This window comes from Equus quagga, chromosome 6 (genome assembly GCF_021613505.1).
Source record: "Equus quagga isolate Etosha38 chromosome 6, UCLA_HA_Equagga_1.0, whole genome shotgun sequence".
In the NCBI taxonomy this organism is placed as follows: domain Eukaryota; kingdom Metazoa; phylum Chordata; class Mammalia; order Perissodactyla; family Equidae; genus Equus; species Equus quagga.
In genome coordinates, this window is record NC_060272.1 from 116,388,021 (window position 1) to 116,415,198 (window position 27,178).

A 27,178-nucleotide genomic window follows, 5' to 3' on the forward strand; every position below is an offset into this window, starting at 1 on the left:
TCTTTATTTTCTCTGCTGCATTGCAAGAGAAAATTAAAGCCACTTTCCTCTCTGGGTTTACTAGAGAGATCAAAGTGTTATTAATAATATGCAATGACTTCAGGAAGTTTTGAGACTTAAAGATAACGTGTATAATGTAGCATATTATAGCCTTTTAGAGCTGGAAGAGGCCTTAGAGATCATCCAGGTCAGGATACGCAAAGTGTTAATAAGCCAGTTGGAAAGTGATAGCTCCCCCATTTCAAGAAACAGATTACAAATAATTTTGTAGTAATAGTATAGGACAAAATATAAACCCAGCCAACTTTAATTGTACTTTTATATTAATGAAATTCCTCCTATTCGATGTATGGATTTAAAGGATACAATTAGTAAATGAATGGTATATTATTATTATCTTTAATGTCATGGAATTAATAGAATTTCAACATAGGACATCTAAGGATTTAACAAAATTAATTTCATGTTCTGTGTTATACACTATTGAATTTGGCTTTAAAAGGTTTTGATTAAAATTGAACTATTAATTTCAAGATCTATGAATATAATAATGATTTAATCAACTACCAAATAAAACTGAATTTCTAGTTTAAGCTGCTTTAGTGATCATGCTTCTTAAAGTCCATCAGAGGCTCAAGAGATCCAGTTGGGTCTTTTAGTCATTACTGTGAGTTTTTATATCTGCTTCTCTTGAAGCAGGGGAGCTATCATTTTCAAATTGGTATTATTAGGACTTGCTTTGTGCTTTCTACAATGAAATTTTTTTAAGTCCATCATTTCTTGAGATTTGTTTTTCTGCCACTCAGTGATATTTAGTTACAGCTCTAGGAGAGACCATATATTGAAAAGGGAATTCTAGTTCTCATGAGGTTTTGCTCAAAGAATATTTTATTCTCTAAAGAACTTGTGATTGAAAATAGTCAAGTGTGTATTTTTTCCCTATACTCTGGGGGCTGGACTGATTATATAATAATAGTGATTGCCAGCATTAGATAGGATTTTGGAAAGTGCTTTGATTGCTATGCTTTATGGAAAAGTTAATGTTTCTTGATAATATCTTTGCTTCAAATGAACTATTAGGTTTGCTTTAGAAGGACATATTTCTGATTTTGCAGGAGGCATTCGAAGCTAATGGGCTAAAATATATTCTATTTTGAATTTTTACTAAAAAATTGTTGATTCCCGTTTTTTTCTCAGAATAGGAGAATTTTCATTGGAAAATTTTGCTTACATGCCTATCCAATTTTGATATTCATGGATGGTTAGCAGAAAAGTGAGGAATAAGTTTTTGCAGACTCAAAGACAGATATGATGATTATGAAAGAAACAAAAAGGATGGCGTGCCAGGTTAAGCCAGAAATTCATTCATTTTAGCAATGTGTAAGATATGGTATACCAAGGTAGAAATATAATGTAGTTCTTTGTCATCTTATTTGTTCTTTCTGGTTAAAGATATTTTATAACGAACTTTGACTCCTTTTTAATAATACATTAAGGTCTGCTGGTCACAAATTTTTCTGATATTTCTTTGAATATTTTGATATTTTTAGTCCTCTGTCTACACAGGTTGTGGATTCCTCATGACTTCTAAAGTAGTCGTTGGTTCATGATGAGTGATCAGTAAATGTTCATCTAAACGTCATCTGGTTAGCCAACATAACATTAAGGGACTTGTATTCTTAGAGTAACAAACTCTTTATGTGAATTACGTCCAAGGCAAAAAGAAGTGAGTCCTTTTATCCTTCAGTTCTCTCTTTTAAACTTCCATGGATTTCAAATTACATGATTTGCTCAGTCAATAATTTAACATTTAACCTGAACTTACTCTTTATGTCACATGGTAAAACATGTCAAATAAAAATTAGAAACTTAGTATTTTATCTTTGGTTGGCATTTTATTTTCAATCCAACGGTTTTGTTTTTTTAGCTGTAGATTCTGTTTTCATTCTAGAATTTCTTGCACTTCAAAAGGCTATTAAGAGAACTAACAGCGTTGGAAACAAAATTTAAATATAAGTCCAATCCACACTTAAAAAGAAAACCCCAAACATTTTTGCTATATGAGTGAAGAATGGAAGTTTCGTTTATAAAACCAAAACAATTTATTAGGGGAAAAATATTTGTCAACTGTAAAAGAAGGACAGTTTTTCTGGTCATTAGCTTGTTTGTAAACCTAACTATTAAATATAAATAAATTTTCTATTGTCTATATTATAAGACTATTAGCCAGATATCTCTGTACAAAGTTGTAATTTGACTAAGTATAAATGTAAGGGCAACTTTAAAGCATAGTTAATTCTTTTAAGCCTTGTCATTGATCAAATCTCTTCTTTGTTCTTTGAAAAAATTTACACCTGTTAATGTTTCATAGCTAATTTGACATTAAATCCAATTTTAAACTATAATTGCATTGAAATTTTAGCTCATCTTTCAGTCAGGATTGAGCCCTACACTTGGAAGAGGATTATTGTTGAGCTAGGAATTTAATTGAACCTTTGTATTAAGCTGACTCCAAGTATGCAATTTGTCTTTCTTTCTACATTTGTATTTCTGTGAACTTTTATTCCTTAGTATTGATGGGGACTTAACCTCAGTCAGCATGGCATAATATAAAGAACATATATTTTGGAGGCAGATTGATCTGGGTTTTAATCCCAGCCCTATCTCATAATAGTTGTGTGACCTTTAGTGATATTAGCCCTCTGAATCTGTTTGTTCATTTGTAAAATGATACTAATAATCTCTATCGTGGAGGAGTTTTGATAAGCATTAAAGATAATATATGTATTGACATAACAGAGGGTGTGTGTGTGTGTGTAACTTGTGAATATGATGCTGGAGTTCCTCTGGAAAGATAATTATGTGATAATACTAGGAGAATACTATTTAAGAAGACTTAAGAGAGATTAAACCTTTAGGATATTAAAATGTTTTGGAGGGAGGAAGAACTCCTGGAATGATAGAATAAGGAGCTGGGTGAGCCCTCTACTTAGAAAAACAATTTAACTGGTGAAAAGTTTAAAAAAATCAACACAACAATCATATAAATCTCTGGAAATTGTCCTAGGGCATAGTAGAAACTTTTATTGAAGAAAATCTACTAACCATCAAAATTAAAACCTTAGTGCTTCAAAGGACACTATCAGAAAAATAAAAAGACAGCTCATAGAATGGGAGAAAATATTTGCAAATCATATATCTGATAAGAGTTTTATCCAGAATATATAAAGAACTTTTATAACTCAACAATAAAAAAACTCAACTGACAAAAGACCTGAACAGACTTCTCTAAAGAAAATATACAGATGGCCAATAAACTCATGAAAATGCTCAATATCATTAGTCATCAGGAAAATGCAAATCAAAACCATAATGACATATTGTGTCACACATACTAGGATGACTATAATAAAAAATACAGGTAATAATAATTGTTACTGAGGTTGTAGGGAAATTGGAACCCTCATACACTGCTGCTGGGAATGTAAAATGATGCTGCCCCTTCGGAAAATAGTTTGGAAGTTCCTCAAAATGTTAAAATTTGAGTTACCATATGACCTAGCAGTTGTACTCCTAGGTGTATACCCAGTAGAAATGAAAATATACATCCACACAAAAACTTGTAGAAGAATGTTCATAGTAACATTTTTCATAACAGCAAAAAAATTGAAACAACCCAAAAGTCTGTCAACTAATGCATGAATGAATTGATGAACAAAAGTTGGTATATTCATAGAATGGAATACTATTCAGGCACAAAAAGAAAGGAAGTATTGATCAATGATACAATGTGGGTAAACCTTGAAAACATTAAGCTAAGTAAAATAAACCATACTCAAAAGGTCACATAAAATGCGATTCCCTTTATATGATATGTCCAGAATAGGCAAATCTATAGAGATAGAAAGTAGATTAGGGTGGCCTAGGGCTGGGGAGGTTGGGGGGAAATAGGGAGAGATTGCTAACAGGTATGGGGTTTCCTTTCTGGATGATGAAACTGTTCTAAAATTGTTTGTGGTGATGGTTGTTCAACGCTATGAATGTACTAAAAACCGTTGAATTATATACTTTAAATGGTTGAATTGTATAGTATGTAAAAATTATTTCTCAAGATAGTAAAAAGAAGAACATTTATTAAATTTCAGTAAGAACAGTGAGAGTCTGTGGCATTTGAGTGATGACCCATTCCATGACCTGTTTTCTACTTCTGCTTCATGTTCTAGAAGCTCTACCCCAGGTGGATGTGGCCAAGAAGATGGGCCCTTCCTCTCTCCCTAGCTCCCAGGCTGGGGCTATGGTGTTATCCTGGGAAGGGCAGACTGCTAGAATTTCTCATCCCTCAGAGCCCTGTGTTGTAGCAACTCTATTCCAGGCAGGCATGTCTGAGAAGACCAAATCTCTCTTCCTCCATTCAGCCCTCACTTGTAATGTGGAAGCTCCCACCCCAGGTATAGCAGACCAAGAATATTGGGGCCAATTCCTCCTACCCCAGAAGACCAGGGTTTGCAACCCCCCTAATGGTCACTTATAGATCAGGATTGTTCCTCTGGAAAAGTGGGTCACCATCTCCAAATCCAATGCAGTGGCACAGAGGAATGTCCACGGGGAAAGGCAGGCTGGCTATAAGAGGAAAGAGCTCTGCAACTCTGCTTCAGGGGACTGACCTTATTTGGAATAGAGAACGGGGAACCCCTTGTTTAAGGGTGTTGTTGAAAACAATATGGATCTTGGTGAAGAGCAATTAAAAGGAACCTAGTACCTTATGATACAATGAAATAACAGAGCAGGCAGAAGTTTAATAGAACTAGAGAAACACAGCAAAGAAGATCCCTACTGGGGTCGCAGTTAAGTCTAGGGGTTGAGAAGGCTCTGTGCATGTGGTAGGCTGAAACCTCTCAGGAGCACTCAGAACAGGATGTGAGGCAGACTTGAAAACATGCCCCAAGACCCATTAACGCAGAGTGAAAGACTCACTGGCACAAGGGACCAAGGAAGAGAGGAGACTCAAATTATTAAAATCATGAATGAAAGAGAGGACACAACTATTGACTTTACAGACATAAAAGGAATTTTAAGAGAAACTGAACAACTGTATGCCAACGAATTAGATAATTTAGATGAATTGGACAAATTTCTAAAAAGACACAAACTACCAAACTGATGAAGAAGAAATAGAAAATCTGGGCAGAACTATAACAAGTAAAGAGATAGACTTCGTAATCAAGAAACTTCCCATAGACAAAAGCCTGGACCCAGATGTCTTCACTGGTGAATTCTACTAAATGTAGGAAGAATTAACACCAGTTTTTCACAAATTCTTTCAAAAAACAGAAGAGGAGATAACACTTCCTATCTTGTTCTGTGAAGTCAGTATTATTACCCTGATAACAAAACCAGACAAAGAGATCATAAGAAAAGAAAACTTGGACCAGTATTCTTTTTGATTATAGATGTGAGAATCCTCAACAATATACTAGCAAAGTGAATCCAGCAAGATATAAAAAAGATTTTGCACTGTGAACTGTGATCAAGTGGAATTTACCCCACGAATGTAAGACTGGTTTAACATCTGAAAATCAATTAGTGTAATACATCTTATTAGTAGAATGTCAAAAACTAAATGATCATCTCAAGAGACATAGAAAAACATTTGATAAAATTCAGCATCCTTTCATGATAAAGATGCTTAACAAACTAGGAATAGACAGGAACTTCCTCATACAGATAAAGAGTATCTATGAAAAACCTACAATTAACGTCATAGTTAATGGTGAAAGACTGAATGCTTTCTCTCCGAGATCAGGAACAAGGCAAGGATGTATACTCTCACCACGTCTAGTTAACATTGTACTGGAGGTTCCAGCCAGGACAATTAGGCAAGAAAAAGAGATAAAAGACTTTCATTTTAGAAAGGAAGAAGTAAACTATGTATTTGCAGATGATGTGATCTTGTATATTAAAAAATTCTAAGGAATATACACACACAGAATTATTAGAACTAACAAATGAGATTAGCAAGGTTGCAGGATACAATGCAAGACTGATACACAAAATCAGTTGTATTTACATACATTAGCAAGAGCAATCCAAAAATGAAATTAAGGAAATAATTCTATTTATAATAGTATTAAAAAGAATGAAATACTTAGGAATAACTTAACAAAAGAAATGCAAGAATTGTATGCTCAAAACTGCAAATTATTGCTGAAAGAAATTAAACAAGACCTAAGTAAATGGAAAGACATCCCATGTTCATGGATCGTAAGAGTTAATATTGTTACCCATTAAGATGTTAGAACTCCTGAAATTGATGTATAGACTTAATACAATCTCTATCAAAATTCCAGCTCGCTTTTTGTAGAAATTGACATGCTGGTGCTAAAATTCATGTGGAAATGCAAGAAACCTAGAATAGCCAAAATAATTTAGAAAAAGAAGAAGAAAGTTGGAGGAGTAACACTTCCCAATTTTAAAGCTTACTTCAAAGTCATAGCAATCAAGACAATGTGGTATTGGCATAATGAAAGATATACAGATCAATAGAAAAGAATTGAGAGTGCAGAAATAAACCCTTACAATTATGTTGAATTGATTTTCAAAAAGGGTGCCAAGTCAATTCAGTGGGGAAAAAATAATATTTTTCGCCAAATACTGCTGAGAGAACTGAGTATCCACATGCCAAGGAATGAATTTGAACCCCTACATGAAAGTTAAAAGGTTTATAGACTCAAATATAAGAGCTAAAACTACAAAACTGTTAGGCAAGGGTTTCTTAGGTGCTATGCCAAAAACACAAGTGACGAAAAGTAGATACGTTGGACTTCACGAAAATTAAAAACTTTTATGCTTTAAAGGATACTTTAAAGAATGTGAAAATACAACCCACAAAATGCTAGAAAATTTTTGCATGTCAAATGTCTGATAAAGGACTTGTATTCAGCATATATAAATACCTCTTACAATTCAATAATAAAAAGAGAAATAACTCAATTAGAAAATAGGTAAAAAGTTTAAATAGATGTTTCTTCAAAGAAGATATACAAAGTGCTGATAAGAAGTGAAAAGATGTTCAAAATCATTAGTCAGGGATATGCAAATCAAAACCACAATGAGATACCTCTTCACACTCATTAGCATGGCTGTAATAAAAAAAGTGGACAATAGCAAGTTTTGGTGAATATGTGGAGAAATTGGAACCCTCATACATTGCTGGTGGGGATGGAAAATGGTTCAGCCCCTTTGGAAAAACATTTGGCAGTTTTTAAAAAAGTTAAACCTAGAGTGCTCATGTGACCCAGCAGTTCACTCCTAAGTATGTGCCCAGGAGAAACAAAAATCTACGTCCACACAAAAACCTGTGCATGGAGGTTCATAACAGCATTCTTCATAATAGCCAAAAAGTGGAAACAACCCAAATGTTCATCAACTGATGAATGGATAAATAAAATGTGGCTTATTGATATGATACAATATTTTTGGCAATAAGAATACAGTACTGATACATGCTATCACATGGGTCAACCTTGAAAACATTATTCTTTATGAAAGAAGCCAGTCATAAAAGGCCACATACTTTATGATTGTATTTATATGAAGTGTCCAGAATAGGTGAATCTATAGAAATAGGAATGAGAATGGAGTTTGCTTAGGGCTTGGGGTGGTGATGAGAGAATGGAGAATGGCATATCTTTTAGTGGGTACAGCAATGTTCTAAATTTAGATTGTGGTTATAGTCGCACAACTCTGTGAATATACTAAAAACATTGAATTGTATACTTTAATAGGGTGAATTGTATTTCATCTCAGTAAAATTTAAAAAAAGTATAAAGTTACCGTAATTAAAATTTTGGTACTGACAAAATAGAGAAATCAATGAAACAGAATAGAAAGTTCAAGAATAGCTGTGAATATGTATGGGAGCTTAGTATATGATAAAATTGGTTTGTGTAAGGGAAAACACTTGAACTCTAAGGAAAAACACACTCCGGTATGTCTTCTCTCTCTACACACAACACTGCTCACACAAGACACTTCTAGTCACCAAGTGTGTGAGGATTTCCCCACACCAGGGAATTCTGCCACATCAGCTAGGTATCCTCTATTTTGACACAATTCTGACACTATGTACTTAGATTTTGTGTCATACTTTCCTTACTCCAAGATTATAAAACAATTATAGTTGCCCCTGTCCCCCACAATCCAGATGCCAGTCGCAAGTCCAAGTTGTTACCCGTGCTTCTGACCAACCGGCTGTAAGTCAGAGATTCCCACCACCCGCTCCTCAGGTTTGATCGATTTGCTAGAGAGGCTCGCAGAATGCAGGAAAACAGTATATTTACTAGATCACCGGTTTTTAATAGAAGGATATAACTCAGGATCAGCCAGATGAAAGAGACGCATAGGGCAAGGTATGTGGGAAGAGTCCCTGAGCTTCGGTGCTCTTCCTGGGCCCTGACACCCTCCCTGCGTCTCCAGGTGTTCCCCAACCTGGAAGCTCCCCAAACCCTGTCCTTTTGGGGTTTTATGGAGGCTTCATTACGTAGGCAGGAGTGATGAAATCATTGGCCATTGATGACTGATTCAACCTGTATCTCCTTTCCCCTCCCTGGACGTTGGGGAAGTTGGGCTGAAAGTTCCAGCCCTCTAATTAGAGGGTTGGGTCTCCTGGCAACCAGCCCCTATCCTTTGGTTATGTAGGGGCTTTCCAAAAATCACCACATTAACATAAACTCGGTTGTGGTTAAAAGGAATTTGTTCTGAATAACTAAAGACACCCATTTCACCTTTATCACTCTGAAGCTATTTGAGGAACTAGGAACAAAACTAAATATTATAAAAAAAGATGCCCTTATGGCTCTCATTAAGAAATTACAAGGATTTTAGGGAGCTGTGTGCCAGGAACCATGGAGGAAGACCAAATATATATATTTCTTACTATAAATCACAATATCATAGAATGTCAAATCAGTGTCTAAAGATATATTATTCCATAAATAGTTTTTGGATAACTGGCTATACATAAGAGGAAAAAATAAAACTAAATCCTTGCCATATTGCTTGTATCAAACAAATTTTAGATTGATGAAAGAGCCATAAAAGAGGAAGATGAAAAAGCACTGAAAGAAAAAGGGAATTAAGTGTTTTGTAATCTTGGAGTAAGGAAAGTATGACACAAAATCTAGAAGTCCCAAAGCAAATTATTGATAAATTTGATCACTTGCTTCGGCGGCCCGGGGTTTCACCAGTTCGGATCCTGGGTGTGGACATGGTACTGCTCATCGGGCCATGCTGAGGCGGTGTCCCACATGCCACAACTAGAAGGACCCACAACTAAAATATACAACTATGTACTGGGGGCGCTTTGGGGAGAAAAAAGAAAAAATACAATCTTTAAAAAACTGCAGCTTTATGTTTAGGAATATAGTTGGAAGACAAATGACAAATTTGCAATAATGATTTACAACATGTATGACAAAGGGAATGTTTCTGTAATTTCCCAAGGACTGTTATATATCACTAAGGAAAATATGACAACGTAATATAAAAATGGGCACATGATATGAAAAGACAGTCATAGAAAAGGAAGTACAGATACCTAGTAAATATATGAAAAGATGCTTAATCTTATTTAAAATTAAGAAACGCACATTAGGGCCGGCCTGGTGGCGCAGCGGTTAAGTGCGCATGTTCCACTTCAGTGGCCCAGGGTTTGCCAGTTTGGATCCAGGATGCAGACATGGCACCGCTTGGCACACCGTGCTGTGGTAGGCATCCCACATATAAAGTGGAGGAAGATGGGCACAGATGTTAGCTCAGGGCCAGTCTTTCTCAGCAAAAAGAGGAGGATTGGCAGCAGTTAGCTCAGGGCTAATCCTCCTCAAAAAAAAAAAAAAAAGGAAATGCACATTAAATGCTTACCATTGGAAAGCTGTTGGGAAATAGGCATTTATACTGTTTATGGTAGTTTTGTTACTGAGCCCTAAGGGACCAGTGTCCTGCAAGTGGGTCCTTTTGCCAGGAGCTGATCACGCAAATAGAACAAGACCAGGTTCCAAATAGCAGAGCAGAAACTTTATTCATTGATCAATGAGTGGAGGAGGCAGAGCTCATGCTCTAAAACACCTTCTCCGCAAAGGGAAGGTGAGAAGAATTCTTATGGGATGTGAAGGGGGAGGGGGTCTCTGAGTCATCACTCGGGGTGAGGCCATTTGGGGCTTGCGCAGATCTTCCCTTCCGTTTTGCACACATTTCCTTTTGCACATGGCACCCCATTGCCATCTTGGACCTTTCTGGTTTGGACTGCTTCTGCTGTTTGGCCATCTGGCAATGTTCTGCCTTGGTTCCCATAAGCAGGCACAACTTAGACGTGGAAAATGTTTTAGGGACTCCCCTGGGTGACAGTATGCTCTGATGGGACTCTTTGGAGAGCAATTTGGTGACAGTTGTCTAAAAGCAGTTGTACTTACCCTTTCATCCATCAAATCTATTTCTAGTTTGTTGAGTAGATATACTTGAATGTGCATGCAAAGATATGCAAGTACACATACAAGGATGTGTATTGTAGTATTACCACTAGTAGCATAAAATTGTAAGTAACCTATAAATCTTAGCAGTAGGGGACTGGTTAAATTAACAATACATCTAAACAATGGAGTATTATGCAACTAAAAAAAATTTGTGATATGGAAAGATGTCAGAGACATACTAAGAATGGAAAAGTAAGTTATATAGTAGTGTTTATACATGATCCTATTTGAAGAAAAATTATACATAGTATATATTTTTTATATAAATAAAATTTAAAAATTTTTTAAATTTAAAAAATTATATATGTTAAAGTTTCTTTAATTATAAAGCCAACTGTAAATAAAACTTACCTGTGAGGATTGAGTTACCTTCTATTTGTCTTTATTTTTTTAACTGTCATAATATAGGTAAACTCAGAGAATTTAATAGAATATTTTTATTTATTTATTTATTTATCTTTTTGAGGAAGATTAGCCCTGAGCTAACTGCTGCCAATCCTCCTCTTTTTGCTGAGGAAGACTGGCCCTGAGCTAACATCTGTGCCCATCTTCCTCCACTTTATATGTGGGGCACCTACCACAGCATGCCGTGCCAAGCAGTGCCATGTTCGCACCCGGGATCTGAACCAGCGAACCCTGGGCCTCTGAAGCGGAACGTGTGCACTTAACTGCTGTGCCACCGGGCTGACCTCTAATAGAATATTTAAATATTTAATAAATAAAAGTAACTTTATAATGTATTATCTTTATATATATATAAATGGTGCTTTATAAATACTTTTTAAGATAAACTTTGGTGGCCCTTGGTAATATATTCCATTTTGATGCTTTTACTTTTTTATTTTTTAACAACTGAAACGTGGTGTTTCTTTTTCTATGAATATGAACCTTACATTGGTCTGTGAGTCTGTGTTTTGATAATATCCAGAAATCTCCATCTGGGCCTCTTAACTCAATTGGTCCTCATAGCTTTTCCTAATACTCTAGTAAAGTGCATGTATATCTTCTGTAGAAAAGTGTTTTCTTTGTTTGTTAGCTTGTTTATTTACTGTTTTTCAAAAATCTAATGAAATTTTTGAATAGATAATGGGTACACATGATACAAGATTTCAAAGATGCAAAAGGTTGTGCAGTGAAAAATGAAACCTCTCTCTTCCCAGGTCTTAGCCACCAGATTCTTCTCTTCTCAGGGGCAACCATAGTTACTACTTTCTTGTGATTCTGTGCAGAGATTCTCGCTACATTTACAAACATACACACACAGACATTTTACACATATGGTAGCATATTAAACAGACTGTTCCCCTTCTTTTTTTCCCTCTGTTATTAACTTGTTTAATATTACAACATTAAAAAAAGTCTTACTGATGGTTTGCTAATGCAGGAAACTTGAAGTCTGGTTTTGCTTCTGTTTTGCATCCTAACTCAGAGGGCTTTCAGTTAGACCTTCTATCATTTATTTTATAGAACACACTTTTTTCACCCCCTCTTTTGTTTTTAGCTTAACAACAGAGCTTAGAGGTCTTTCTATATTAATACATGAAGAAGAGCCTCCGCTTTCTATTTTAAGTCTGTGTTGATGAATTGTAATTGACTTAACACACTTCTGTTGATAACATGTACTATAATTTATTCAACTATTTAACTCTTATTTTAGATACTTGGTATTGTCGAGGTGCTGGAGATACACTAGTGAGGCCAAAAAAAAAAAAAAAGATTACATTTACTCCCCTCATGGAGCTTATATTCTATGAGATAGACATTAACGAAAGACCTACTCGAATACCATAGAATCATAATTGTGATGAGTGCTGAGAAGAATCTAATAGAGGGAATTGATATAGTCAGGGAGGTAAAGGATAGCTTTTCCGAAGAAGTGATAATTGAACTGACGTCTACAGAAATAATTATTAGTTTGCATATTTTATGGATGTACTTTTGTCATGTGATAGCTGTTCTCCCATTTCTTCTGTATCTCCTTCACCAGTGCCTCAGGCTTGTCAGCTTTTAAATGTGCGTAAGTTTCTCACGTACTAAAAAAAACCTCTTCTCCGACCCACTCTCCTTTGCAGCTACTGCCTTTATCTCTGTTTCCCTTCTTACCAAGAAAGGGTTATCTAAACTTCCTGATTCTATTTACTTATCTCTCAATCAATTAAGACCCAAAAAATTCAGGCTTAATCCTCTTTAGCCTGTTGCAGTCTGGGTTATGACAGATTTCATCCAGCTGACCAATAACTTCCATGCCCAGTGAGCACTTTTTAGTCTCCATTTTGCTTGAATATTCTGTGACATACAACTCTGTCCTTGAAATGTTCTCTTATCTTGGTTTTTGTGATGCTATACTCTTCTGTTTTTTCTTCCTTTTTTTTCCAGTCTTTGCTGGCTTTTTCTTTTCTATTAAATTCTGGAGTTCCTTAAGGCTTTGTCCTAGGCTCTTTTCTCTTCCTATCAAACACTCTCAAGGCAAAGCTTCAGGTCATACCTGTAAATGATTCCCAAACCTATGCCTGACCTCTCTTCTGAGCTTTACACCATTATGTCCAGCTGCCTTCCATATTTTTCTACTTTGTTTGTTCTTTGTTGCTTCAAATATATTTATTTAGGGCCTGTTATTTGCCAATCTTTGTGCTGGTGATGCGGGGTCGGTGAGCCGAGGAGTCGAAAGAAAGATTTCTTAGACTCTCAAGATCTGGCAGTAGTGCTCTTTTATTTAGAGAATAGTGTGGAATAGCATGGGGACAGGACCCATGGGCAGTCAGAGCTTCTGCTGCCGCTGCTTCTGCTGCCCCCGCTGGCATGGGGACAGAGCCCATGGGCAGGCAGAGCTGCTGCTGCTGCCCCCGCTGGCATGGGGACAGGACCCATGGGCAGGCAGAGCTGGTGCGTGGGGACAGGACCCACGGCTAGTCAGAGCTCCTGCTGCTGCCCCGAGTTGAGGGTTAGGGCTAATTTTATAAGGCATGGGTATGTGAATCATCTCTTTACAAGACAAAGGAAAGAACATGAAAAAAAGTTAAAATGGTATCAGTGCAGGTGGGGTCTAGTCGTTGGGTGATCCCATGACTTTTAGACAAGAATCAAATCGGATTAAGTAAAGGTTAGAAAGGTTAGATGCCACCACCCTAAACCAGTTACATGAGATTGCCAGACAGCAACCAACTTAAGTTCTTGCCTTCCCCATTAAGAGCTTCTAGGGACAAGGTCATCTCTCCTTCTTCTTCCTGGTACAGAGAGGGAGGCACCTTTTACAGATAGAGATTTACCTTACAAATGTAAATGTGTCCCAACAAAGGGGCAAACAAATTCCACTCCTTGGAGCCTGAATCTCATCTGTAGTTTTAAAACTAACCAGCCTAAAAATCCTCATCATAAGCCATTTTAAAATTAAGCAGCCTAAAAATCCTCATCACTGGTACTGGGAGTGTCTTAAAGGTGTCTCCAATGGAATATGATTGAAACAGAATTCAGATTCATACTCCCCACCCCAAGCAAGCAAGTAAATAAACAAATAAAAACAGCCAAAATAAGACCTTCTCTACCTCCATTGTTCTCACTCAACAACTGAAATCTACTCAGTTCTCTTAGCCTGAAACCTTGGGATCAGTCTTGACTCCTCCTTTTATCTGAGCACTTTCCCAACCTTATCCAGTCCAATCTAGTTCAATCCAATCCAGTCTAATCCCATCAATGTAGTTGATCCAGTGTAATGTTGCCAAGGTCTGGCCTTTGCACCTTCCAAGTATCATTCCAGTTCACACACCCCCTCACCCTTTTTCACTGCTGAGACCTTGGCCTAAGCGGCCATCGCCTCTCGAGTAGACTGCTGCAGGTCTCTAATTGGTCTTACTGCATTCACTTTTTTTTTTTAGATTGGCACCTGCGCTAACATCTATCGCCAATCTTTTTTTTTTTCTTTTCTTATGCTCCCCAAAGACCCCCAGTACATAGTTGTATATTCTAGTTGTGAGTGCCTCTGGTTGTGCTATGTGGGACCCCCCCCATCAGCGTGGGCTGATGAGAGGTGCCATGTCCACGCCCAGGATCTGAACTGGTGAAACACTGGGCCGCTGAAGTGGAACGAGAGAACTTAACCACTTGGCTACGGGACGGGCCCCTGCATTCACTTTTGACCACTCTCTGGCAATTGGCCACGTGATGGCAACCATGTTCCTTAATTCCTCAGTGTCTCAGTTTTCTTATCTGTAAAATTGGGATAATAATAGCCCTTTCCTCATAGGTTTGTTTGTGAGGATAAAAAGAGTTACTACATATAAAACCTTTAGAATAATGCCAGGCATTAAGGCCTCAGTAAATTGTTATTGAGACCTTGTACACTGTTACAGTAAACCAAGTAAAAGATATGATTAAGATAGAAAAAGGTTTATTAATAATAGATTTAAATGGAGTAATTATCAGATTGTACTTAATTGTGCTGTATATGTTCACCCAAAAACTCTGCAGCAATGTGTGACCTTATTATGTGTAATTTTTTTCTTAATTAACAGGCTAAGAAGCACCAGGCTTTTCTAGTAGAGACATGTGAAAATAATGTGAAAGAATTGGAATCGATCTTGGACAGCTTTCCTGTGTCGGGCCAGTGGACATCAGGTTAGTTGAAGGTATGAAATGACAGATGCATCTGTCAATGTTCCAAAGTCCCTACATTTTGGGAATTCTGCAGATGCCTCTTACAGTCCCTCATCTCAACATGTTTTGATCTGATGACATGATCAGAGCAGTTCTCACAGCAGTCAGTTGGCCTAGCTGGCTGGGAAAGGGTGATGGAATGTGGACCTGCTGTTGTCCTCCCAGAACTTGATTTACAAGTGTTGGGGTCTGTATGATTGGACAGACAAGGGCTCACTTGCTGTGTTCTGAATCCAACTGAGAAAAAAGTCCTTACAGTCTACCTGCAAGGGGAACAGATGTTTCGATCAAACTGAGCCAAATTCTGAGGCAACCTTCAGCAACTTAAAGGTCATGCATTCAAAAGGTTATGTAGGACACAGGCTGTAACATAGTGCATATTCTACACTATTGCTTTCTAAGCTGGTTTTCGCCTTCATTTCCTACTACCATACGTATATATTCTCCAGATAAGAGTGCTTTGCTTAGGTAAAGTGTTTTGACTTTAGTATTAGCACACTTAATATGATAAAGGACTATAAAAATTGTGTATTAGGTAGGCATATTTTGGGAACTAGTGAAAGCATTAGTCGGCTCATGAATGCTGTTCATGGTTTCTACTTCATTAATTTTTTCTGTTTATGCCATTGTATGTGCTATAGTAGCTCTGACTGAAGTACTTTTACTTTTTTACCTCTGTTTTCTTTGGCCATACTATTGGCCTTGAATTATTTAGTTGTTTTCTGACTCAGTTATGTTCCTCAAAAAGCACCTAAAATTGAATTCCTTACACTTGAAAATTGAGCTCCACGACTGTTTTTTAAAAGAATCAAACAGGTATCTGGCAAATGAATTCTTTAGGAAACTCTGAAGTTCAGGAAAGTTCCTTGTCCTCAAAAAAGCAGAAATATATGATCAAGGCCCATTTTTACCTTGTGCATCTACAGATCTCTATTGGTGACCTATCAGAAATTTAGTGTGCTTTGCTATTATCTTTTTCGGGGTCTGCTTTTATTCTTGATATTCTTTTAGCAGTAATTTTATGAAATTAACGTGTAACTTTCTTTGTGTTTATTTAAACTTTTTCCAAAAGCATTAGTGTTTTATAGTTTCTTACTGTGGAAAAATCAAAGAGTATAAAAGTGACATAAAAAATAGATATCCAGTTTTCAAATATAGTTCGTGAAGCTTTGGATAATAAAATTTTCTTTTGCAATGGTACTGTTTTATTATTGAAATGTAGCATTGTTTAATAGTATTAGGATCTTTAAAAAATTTTAAGTTATTATCATAGCATATCTTATGCCTCAATATTATTTTAAATATTTCCTCAGAGTTGAATTAGAAAAGCTAAGAATGGTCAGATCATGTCTCCTTTGAGTTTTAAAATGAAATCATCGATAATAAAGCAACTTACAAGCTATTACTAAGACTATAGAAAAAGAACTGTCTTCTATTAAAGTTTTTCTTTTTATACTTATCTTTTAGTAACTACCCTTTTTTAACTTCCTAGTTTCCTGTATATATGCAAACCCTCTATATTACAGAGAAAGAATTTCTGGAAAAGGGACTGTGCACTGAATTAGTGATTTTGTACTCTTGTAGATTGGTCTTTGTTTCTGTACTGTGGTGGTTCTTCACTCTTGTACCCCCTGAGAACTGTTCTTCTCTGGTCTCTGGTTTGCCTTGTAGAGGCTGACCTCTATGGACTGCATGATCTGGGCTCGTTTGCCCTCTGGCTTCTGGTTAGATTTAGACAGTGGGTCTACCAGCAGGAGGTTAAGAGCGTGGAAGAAGAAGGATAAGAAAAGAAAGAAAGGAAAGTCAGAGTATTTATTTCTCCTGCTCCCTCTGCTCCAGTGCATTCCTGTAGTGGCTTCAGTTTTCAGCAGCCACAGCTCCTGTCAAGCAGGTCCTCTTCCACAGCTGTGGCTTGTATTGGACTGTGGTGACAACATTCCCTCCACTTGACCCTTTAGGCTTAGGCATGGTGTTGGTTTTCCATTCTTGCTTGTTCTTGGTGCCTCATCATATCTTACTGCTTCTCTTAACCTGTCCACGTTTCTGTAAGTAGTCTCCTCATTAAATTCTCTTCTGATGAACTCTTCTCAGTGTGCCATCTCTTTCCCTGCTGATACCCTGACTAATTCACATACCTGCTTGGGACCTGTAGGGGAGGAGGACATTTCCTCTCCCCAAATGGGGGTTCGTCTAGCTGGAGAACGAATTAAATTCACATGAGACAAAATAGCAAGAGAAAATTAAACAAAGCTTTATGAGGAACCATGGCCCGGGGCCTTTCTTCCCGAAGGAAGAAAGGGCACCGAAGAAGTGGGGTGCACAGAGTGGTTATATAGCCCAAAACGGGGTGTTTCACATGTGACTGAAACGTCCCTCCCACAATAGTCACAAGATTGCCCTGTCGGCACAGCGCTTGATGGACACAGCAGGTAGTGGTCTGCTATCTCGTTGGGCGTAGCAGGAGGCAAGTGGATTGTCTGGAGCTGGGCGGTCACAGGTGAGCTCGGCAATCAGTTCCTAGCCTAAGGAAAGATGCTTAATCCTTAAGAAATGCCAGCGTTGGGAGGGGGAGGGAAGTCAGTTACAGGAGGTTACCAGATTAGCACAATAAAATGCAGATTTAAGTCTTTGCCTTTGGCATTGATTAAGAGCTTTTAGAGAGAAGGCCATCTCCTTTCTTCTTCCTGGTACAGAGAGGGAGGCACCCCCTACAGATAGAGATTTACCCTACAAATGCAAAGGTGTCCCAACAAAGGGCAAATTCCATTCCTCAGAGCCTCCTTCCCTGTCCCAGTTTATCAAAAGCAATCAACCTCAAATAGTCCTGATACCAAAGAGACATATCTTGGGGTGGCCAATTCCAGGTCCCCACAGTCCTGATCTCATTCTTGCTCTTGGCTTCCATGAAACCATCCTGTCTAACTGTAAGGACTCCCTTTTTGCTTACACCAGCTCAGGTTGGGTTTTTGTTACTTCTCTAAGCGGGACATAAATAATAAACTTTATTGCTCAATATTTTATTTTATGGAAGAGCCTGAACAATTAAGATTGCCTACTGCATTAGACCTGGCTTCAGCTACACAAAGATGACCAAATATTTTGTTCTTCCCAAATGAAGTAACTTAAAAACTTATCCTAGGCGAATAAAAGGATATGTGTGTGTGTGTGTGTGTGTGTGTGTGAGATATACATAGGCATGTATATATCTCACAATATTTATGTCTTTGAGAAAAAGTCTGTTTCAAATAGGGACATATTCTGACTATGTGATGGTAGCACAGCCTTATAATTTATTACAAAGTTAATTCAGTTATCTTGGGGAAGCTTTCCAGAGAGATCCTTTTTTTTGCAGCTATGACGAGTAGGCAATCATGCTTTCCCCCCTTTTATTACCTCTTCATACCTTTCAGCTAAATATATACTCTGTCCCGCCCCCCATTTCAGGAAAAGTAATCCATGGTAGAAATTTAGAGGGATGGTTACAAAAAAAATTTTTGACTTGCTCTTTAAAATGGAATGAATGAAAATTATTTTCTTGAATGAATTTTAGTCCAGAGTTGACAGTAGTTGGCAAGTGTTCTATTCCCTGTCTTCTTCAGATTTTGTGGTCTTCTACATTAAGAAATCTTTCTGAAGCAAGAGCAACCCATCAGCTTATCTTCATGTGACAGATAAGGTAAAGTTTCAGTTAGTCCAAGACATTCAGGCATCTGTTTCCATAGAGATTTCACCTGATCTCCTCACCAATGGTCAGTGTGACAGTTTGCACCTTGTTTCCTAATGCCTCCAACACCTCCTTCCCATCTGGCTAGTGTTCTCTCTGCTTCCACCTTGCCCTCCTCCAGTCTGTTTTCTCTATCGCCACCAGAATGATCTAACATGCTCTAAACCTTGCTGGGCTCTGTATTTCACTAAGAGTAGACACCAAAGTGCGGGCAGTGGCTTGCAAGACTCGACCATGGGCTGCCCCTACCTATCCTTTATCACCCTTTTGACCTCGTCTCCTACTACTGTCCCTCTCCCTCCCTCTGTTTGGACTCCTCTGGCCTCTTGCTGTTTCTTGAACACACCAAGCATGCTCTTGCCTTGGGGGCCTTTGTGCTGGCCATTCCTTCTACCTGGAAAGTTCTTCACCCAGATATAGCTGTATAGTTCTCTTTCTTGTCTTCCTTAAATCTATGCTCAAATCACATCTTCTTACTGAGGCTTACCCACTATCCGTTCCCATGCCACTTGCTTCACTACCTCTCTCCCTATTTTGTTCTACTATTTTTTCCCCATAGCTTATTGCTGTCCAACATTTCTAACATGTTACATGGTGCATTTGTTATTATATCTGTATTGTCAGGGTTCTTCAGAGAAACAGAACCAATAGGAGATATATAGATATATATAAGAGGAGATTTATTACAGGAATTGGCTCACATGGTTATGGAGGCTGAGAAATCCCAGGATCTGTCCTCTGCAAGCTGAAGAACCAGGAAAGCCAGTGGTATCATTCAGTCTGAGTCCAAAGGCCTTAGAATCTTGGGGCTGCTGATGTAAGGCCTGGAATTGGAAGGCCCAAGAACCAAAAGCTCCAGTGTCCGAGGGCAGGAGATGGAAGTCCCAGCTCAAAAAGAGAGAGAATTTGCTCTTCTTCTGCCTTTTTGTTTTACTGGGGGAAGGGCCGGAGGTGGGTGGGGCGGGCCAGTGGATTGGATGATGTCCATCCACACTGGTGAGGGTAGATCTTCTTTATTCAGTCTACTGATTCAAATCCTAATCTCTTCCAGAAACACCCTCACAGACACACCCAGAAATAATGTTTTACCAGCTGTCTGCACATCCCTTAACCCAGTCAAGTTGACACATAAAATTAACTATCACAATATCCAAGCTCCATGAGGGCAAGGATCTTTGTCTCTTTTATTTAGTAATGTATTTTAAGCAGCTAGTACAATACTTGGCACAAAAAAGGCACTCAATAAATATTTGTTGAGTATGAATCAATAAAAGCATGAATGAATTAATATCAAGTTGACGGTCTATTTTACATTTTAATTTTTGAGGTTATAAAGTAGTCCTGGAGTTTCTTTCCAAATTATAGCAATCTTTTGGGTAGTAATCCATAAGGAGTCACCAAGAAGATTGTCCTTCAGTGGAAAAGATGTACAATCTAACATGGGTCATAGAAATGGCCCTTTGATTGCCTACTATCATTAGACAAGATAGCCTCAGTTTATTTGATCAGGGACATTTATATCCTATTTCTGTTTTCTACTTTACACTGAATTTGAAGCATGAAAGCTGCTCATATCTCATTTATTTTCTGGTGGAAAATCATATAGTAGGGTATGTATGGGGAGAAATCCTTTCCCACTTTGAACCCGTGTAGTCTTTCTGCCTCAAGTGTTTCTTCTAAAACAGTTTCACCTCTGCCTGAGGATGTTAGCAAACATATAGAATGTGACTTTTCCTTCATTAAGTTCATGAAAGAAGGTTTTTCTTGCGGCTCAGTCTTGGGTCCCCCTCAGGGTGGTTGACTTTTGTGTTGACTGAGACAGACCCCTCCAACCTTCTTCAACCTTTCCTTCCTTGAGGAAATCATTTGTCATACTCCAGAGGTATTCTTGTTCTTTTGACTGGAGAAGCTGAAGGACCCTAGGAAATAATAGCAACAGTGTTTGATGCCTTTAGGCATGTATATATCACCCAGGAATTGTGCTGTCTCAGGGACTGCTCTTTGGAAAATCAGGACAAGAAATTGGACTTTTCTTCTCTTCTCTCCTCCTTTATTTCTTTAATAAAGGATTATTGCCTAGATCTAGTATCTTCTTGAGAATTTTAATTGTTCCTGTGAACCTCATGACTGGTGCTTTTATCTAGAGATTCCTGGGTTACTGAGAAGCTGAGAATGCATATAAGAGCAGTGCACAGGCCTCTTTTGGTGTCATTTACCAGTTTCTTCTCTCTTACTTCCCTCACCTCCCAATTCACTAAGGTTTACAAACCTAATTTGCCCTACTTCATCATGCTCCTGGCTTTGGTTTGTGAAGTCCAAGGGAGTGAGTTCACTGAACGTGTTCAACGCTCTTTAATGGGATCGTTAATTAATCACATGATTATGGAGGCTGAGAAATCCAAGATCTGCAGTTGGCAAGCTGGAGCCCCAGGAGAGCCGATGGTATAGTTCCAGTATGACTCTGAGGGCCTGAGAACCAGAGAGCCGAGGGTGTAAGTTTCAGTGTGAGTCTGAATCTAAAGGTAGGAGACCAATGTCCCAGCTTGAAGACACTCAGGCAGAGAGAGACTTCTTTCTTACTTAGCCTGTGTTCTTTTCAGGCTTTCAATTGATGGTATGAGGCCCACCCATATTGGGGAGAGCAATCTGCTTTACTCAGTCGACTGATTCAAATGTGAGTCCTCATAGACAGAAGCATCCTCATAGACAACCCAGAAATAATGTTTAACTACATATCTGGGCCCATGCCCCAGTCAAGTTTACACATAATATTATTAACCATCACATCCCCTTTTCTCCCTCCCCCCAGCTCCTGGTAACCACCATTCTTTCTGTTTCTATGAATTTGACTATTTTTTAAAGCATGCCTTTTTTTTTTTTTAAAAGATTTTACTTTTCCTTTTTCTCCCCAAAGCCCCCCCGGTACATAGTTGTATATATTTTTTTGAGTTGTGGGTCCTTCTTCTTGTGGCATGTGGGATGCCGACTCAGCATGGCTTGATGAGTGCTGCCATGTCCTCGCCCAGGATCCGAACCGGCAAAACCCTGGGCCACCACAGCGGAGTGCGCGAACTTAACCACTCGGCCACGGGGCCAGTCCCATGACTATTTTTTAGGTACTTCATACAGTGGAATCATATAGTTTTTGTCTTTGATGATTGGCTTATTTCACTTAGCATAATGTCCTCAATGTTCATTCATGTTATAGAATGTGACAGGAATTCCTTCCTTTTTAAAGCCAAATAATATTCCATTATATATATAAATCACATTTTGTTTATCCGTTCATCTGTTGATGGACCTTTGGGTTGCTTCCACTTCTTGGCTATTGTGAATAGATGGATGTACAAATATCTCTTCAAGACCCTGCTTTCAATTCTTTTATATATATACCCAGAAGTGGGATTGTTGGGGCATTAACTTTTATCACAGAACGTGAGTATACTAATGGATGCCTTGTGGGATCTTCTGCATTCTAGACATACTCTTCCTTACACCACTTTTCCCTTGATAATCAAGACCAATTGTCCTGATACAGAAGAACTTTCTTTGCTCTTTGGTTTCCTGGCATGAGGAGTCCAGAAATGCCCAGGTGACATTCTCAGCTTCATTAATTTTTTTGGTGAGGAAGATTGGCTCTAAGCTAACATCTGTTGCCAATCTTCCTCTATTTTTTGTATGTGGTATGCCGCCACAGTATGGCTTGATGAGTGGTGTGCAGGTCTGTGCCTTGGATCTGAACCTACGAACCGTGGGCTGCTGAAGTGGAGTGCATGAACTTAACCACTGTGCCACTGGGCCAGCCCCAACTCAGCTTCCATTTTAATGGAACCGTTGCTGTGTCCTATGGTAGACGCATTTCTCCTTTGGGAATTAAGACTTAGACCAATAAAACCCAGTTTCTGGGATGGGAAGCAGACATTTCACTAGTGGAACATTATGTATTACAGTTAGATGATCCACTCCCATTTCCAACATTTGATTCCAGGATCTATGAATCCTGGCTGTGGTAAAAACACACCATATATTGATTGCTGGCTCGGAGCACATACTGTATCCTGGAAGTTATTATCCTTATTCCATAAAATATTACCATCCAGCCAGTGCCATGAATCTTCAAAAGACCATTCTACTGTTCTGTATGTGACCTACTTCAGAATGATGGGAAACATAGTAAGACCAGTGAATTCTATGAAAATGAGCCCATTTCCATACTTCATTTGCTATAAAATGAGTTTCTTGATCAGAAGTAATACTATGTTGAAAATGTAATGGTGAATAAGGTACTTTGTAAATTCACGGATGACAATTTCAACAGAGATATTATGGTCGGGGAAGGAAAATCTCTATCTGGAGCAAATAAGTAAGAATTAATTTTCTTAGTAAGAATAAAGCATTGCTTTATTAAGCGATACTTAATAAAGCATTTGTAATCGTATCAGTCTTGGTGAATGGAAGTCTATGTTGCTGAGCCCATGTATTTACCTCCATCCTTGCTGCCATGACTCTTTTGTTGTAAGGATCTCTGCAGTCTTTCTAGGGATGTGGTATTACTTTTGATTTATTATTTTGGTAGGTAAAATTTCTAGCGACTTCCACTGCTTTTTTCCTATTTGGTTTTCCTCTGTGAATTCCTCACTCAATGGGTCAGGTAACCAAAATATGGACATTGTGCTAGTTCCTGCATTTGTCTTTTCTAACTGTGCATTCCCAAACTGGAGAAATAACTCTGAGGTGGGTTCAGGTACCTGTTGGCCCCACTGGAGATAGACCTTAGGCACAACTCAGTTCATCACTGACCTCTGTAAGCTCCTAACTTAGGCTTACCCTAAGTAGTGAACCACAGTGGTATTTTGGATCTCCAGGATTTAGTGTCAGCTCAGACCTAGTGTTCAGTTATCCCTGATAAGTGTACTTAATTCCCCTTCCCCAGTGCATCGTCACCCGGTGACTGGTTGCATGTTTCTCTGAGGAAGGCTGGGAGGAAGATTTACAGTGTAGTCTTCTGGTAGTATGTGAGGGTTCCTAAAAGGGACCCATCCTCTTCATTCAAGGGGCACTGGGTCTGTGAACCAGCTCAAGTCTGAGAACTGGTTGAGGCTCAAGAGTCTCTTTTGTGTTGGTTTAAGTCTTGCTTCTGGTAATCAGACTTAGAGCTTTTCTACTTATACAAATCAAGTAACACTTAGAGTGCCTGTCTATTTTACTCCTAGGAACACCACGATCAGTTAGCCAATGCCAGCACCCTCCATGGGTAAAACCATTTTGTTTGTTGCTTTGATTCCACTGCCCAATATAGTAACCATGTCCATTTTGTCTCTGGAAATTAAGTGCTACCACTTGGCCTGTGTCACCTGAGATCCCATCATCCTTATTGAATTCAGGGAGCCCAGCTTGATGGTACCATTTCCCACTGCTACCCATGATCTTCTAGCAACACAGAACTTATCAAGGACCTGGGGTTCCCCTCACCTTGGTAAAGGAAGTGGTTTTTGGACTTTCCCGGGAGATGTAGTTGGGGGTGGGTGAGCAGGACTTGCATAATACTCTCTATATGTTAGAAAATTTATGAGCCATTTTCCTTAAAAACTCCAGAATGGGCATCAATGTTTGCAAGATAATGAAAATGTTTGTTTATGATCTCAGTGAATAAGGTGAGTTAATATACAGAATGTAGTCTGAGTTTGGAATGTATAACTGACTGCTACATGTTTATATTTAGTGCTTTTAAAATGAAAAAGAAATTTTCTTAATCATTAACGTATTGAATTTTTGGATTTCTCAGTTGAAAATAAAACCCATTTGAATGTTATTTTCTGTGTTTTACTATGTGACTAAGAATCAACATCAAGCAACAGGATTTTTTTTTCCTGTTTGTTGTAAGGATGAACTCGACTACTCATGTTCTGTAATAGATATCTTTAAAAACAAAAAGCTCAATCTTTTGTCTTATATTTTCTCTCCATTATTTCTTAATAATTCTCCCCTTTTGGGGTCTTGCAGGAGACTTAAGGAGATTAAGAGAATGGTTGAGAAGGTGGAGGAGATAGCCTCACCTCATTCATTACAACTTATTCTTTCTACTGTGGACCTATATGTTACTGAGCTGATAACACCAGCTTGAAAAACAGTGGTTTATCTGAGTCACATAAAAATATTTAGTTTTTGAGATTGTCTAAAAGGAAACATTTAGAAGAGAGCTTAGAACCTTTTCTTCTACCCCACTCCCTCCTGTGGGCTACTAATTCAAAGAAAAGATTTGCCAAGGTGTACCCAGACTTTAAACATATTAAAAATGAGAGAGAGAGATTGAAACAGGCAGTGGTGATGTGAAAGCATGGTGTGGCATCCATGTACAGAGACACACATGTACAGGGGGAGGAACAGAGAAACACAGAAGATTTCTTGTTGGTGTTGTTGAAGTATAAAACGTTCTGAAGTGTTCTGTTTCTCATTTGGACTTTGACCACTGAAAAGCCATTTATGACTATTTGATTTTTTTTACTTCTCTTTGTATGTGAGTTTTTAGACTTTCCTTTGCTAGGATAATTTTAGTACTCTATTATTTTTTGGGCCATTATGTAGTGATTAGAATATTATTAGGTTAAATCCAATTAATCAATAAGTTCCTGGGTCCTGAGTGACCCTTTCTTTTTACTTGTAAGCATTTTGTTACGTTAAGGGACCAGTAAGTATTTCTTTTTGTAATAGATGTGAGTGGGACATAAAGTGTACTTTGTACTTCAGCTGAACTTTATTGTATAAACATTTTCAGGCAAAAAAATTTGTTTTATGTAGAACATAAGAATGTGCATGGGTCAGTAAGGAGAGGGCATTTTGTCCCCTTACCCCACAACACTCATATTAAGATGAGTTTATTCTTCTGAATTTCTAACAGGAAGTTTTCTCTCTTATTGCAAAAGCCAGCAGATTTCCCGAGTGTCCTTGAATGATTTATTCATGGCCTACTTATGTAGTAGCAAAAGAAAAGAATTATACATTACTTTTTTTTTTTATCTTGTGCAAGAGAGCAATTTTAAAAAAATATATTTGGTAAGACCTTTAATAAAATTTTTAATGAGTTGTCTTTCCAACTCATAGTCATTACAAAGAGCGCTGTCTCCTCCATTATCATGGCTCAGAGGAGTCTTTTTTCCCCCCTAGCTGGAATATGTGTTATTTCCGTATTACTTTGGGTTTTTAAGTTAAATATTCTTCTGTTTAAGAAAATCTGAGGTGTACTCATACATAAGATAGTGTTTAAATTATACCTTGATGAATGTAATAAATTTATTAATAAAATTTTTTCCATGATTAAAACACTAAATATCATCAATACTGTGAGATTAATAAAGTTGGTTTATCATCAACCAAATAACTTTTCCCCTTTCTTCCTCTTTTCTTTCCTTTATTACTGCCTTCTTCCCCCATCCCCCAAAGTTCCAGCAATTGAATACTTGAAGAATGAATGAATGATTTCATGTAATTATTTATTTATTATCTTTCTGCCTCTTTTTTCTTTTTTCTTTTTTTGGGGTGAGGAAGATTGGCCCCGAGCTAACATCTGTTGTCAATCTTCTTCTTTTTTCCCCCTCAAAGCCCCAGCTAGGGAAGTAAGTCATTCTAGTTCTTCTATGTAAGTAGTAGTAGTAAGTCATTCTAGTTCTTCTGTGTGGGACATGGCCACATCATGGCTTGATGAATGGCATGTAGGTCTGTGCCCAGGATCCGAACTGGTGAATCCTGGTCTGCCAAAGTGGAGCGCATGAACGTAACCACTTGGCCATGGGGTCGGCCCCTCTCTTCCTCTTTTTTGACTGTAAATTCTATGAGGATAGAAACTACACCAATCTTGTTCACTTCCGTGTGCCTAATGCCTAGGATTAGTACATAGTAGGAATTCAGTAAATTAGTTGAATGAATGAATCAATGAATAATAAAACATATATTATAAATGCTTCTTTTAAAAATTATCTTTGTTGAAAATCCGTTTCTTGTCTGTTGAAATATTTAGATTGTAAAATATAGGGAGAAGTTATAATAGGAAAGGAAAATATTTTTAATAAGAATGTTTTTAAATTTGCTACTTGTTTTTTAACAGTTAAAGAGTACTACAATAAGCAATCAATTTAAATTGGTTTTTGAAACTAAACTTTTGATTATTTTGGATTAATATTTTGAACTACGTTTGACCATGTGACCTTGATTAGCTGAACTAACTTATGGCCAACTAAATTAAAACAGTTTGAGGGCAAAATATGGAAATACTCGTATTTTT

At 37.8% G+C, this 27,178-nt stretch overlaps 1 protein-coding gene across 4 annotated transcripts in view; it reads left to right on the top strand.

The window, feature by feature from the left end:
- The window catches only part of CCDC171 (coiled-coil domain containing 171), a 294,411-nt gene that overhangs the window by 83,920 nt on the left and 183,313 nt on the right, over positions 1–27,178 (top strand). For all 4 annotated transcript variants that reach the window (XM_046663625.1, XM_046663624.1, XM_046663626.1 and 1 more), the window contains exon 10: positions 15,035–15,137. In XM_046663625.1, coding sequence (XP_046519581.1) covers positions 15,035–15,137 — 103 coding nt within the window. The remainder of the gene's footprint in view (positions 1–15,034; positions 15,138–27,178) is intronic.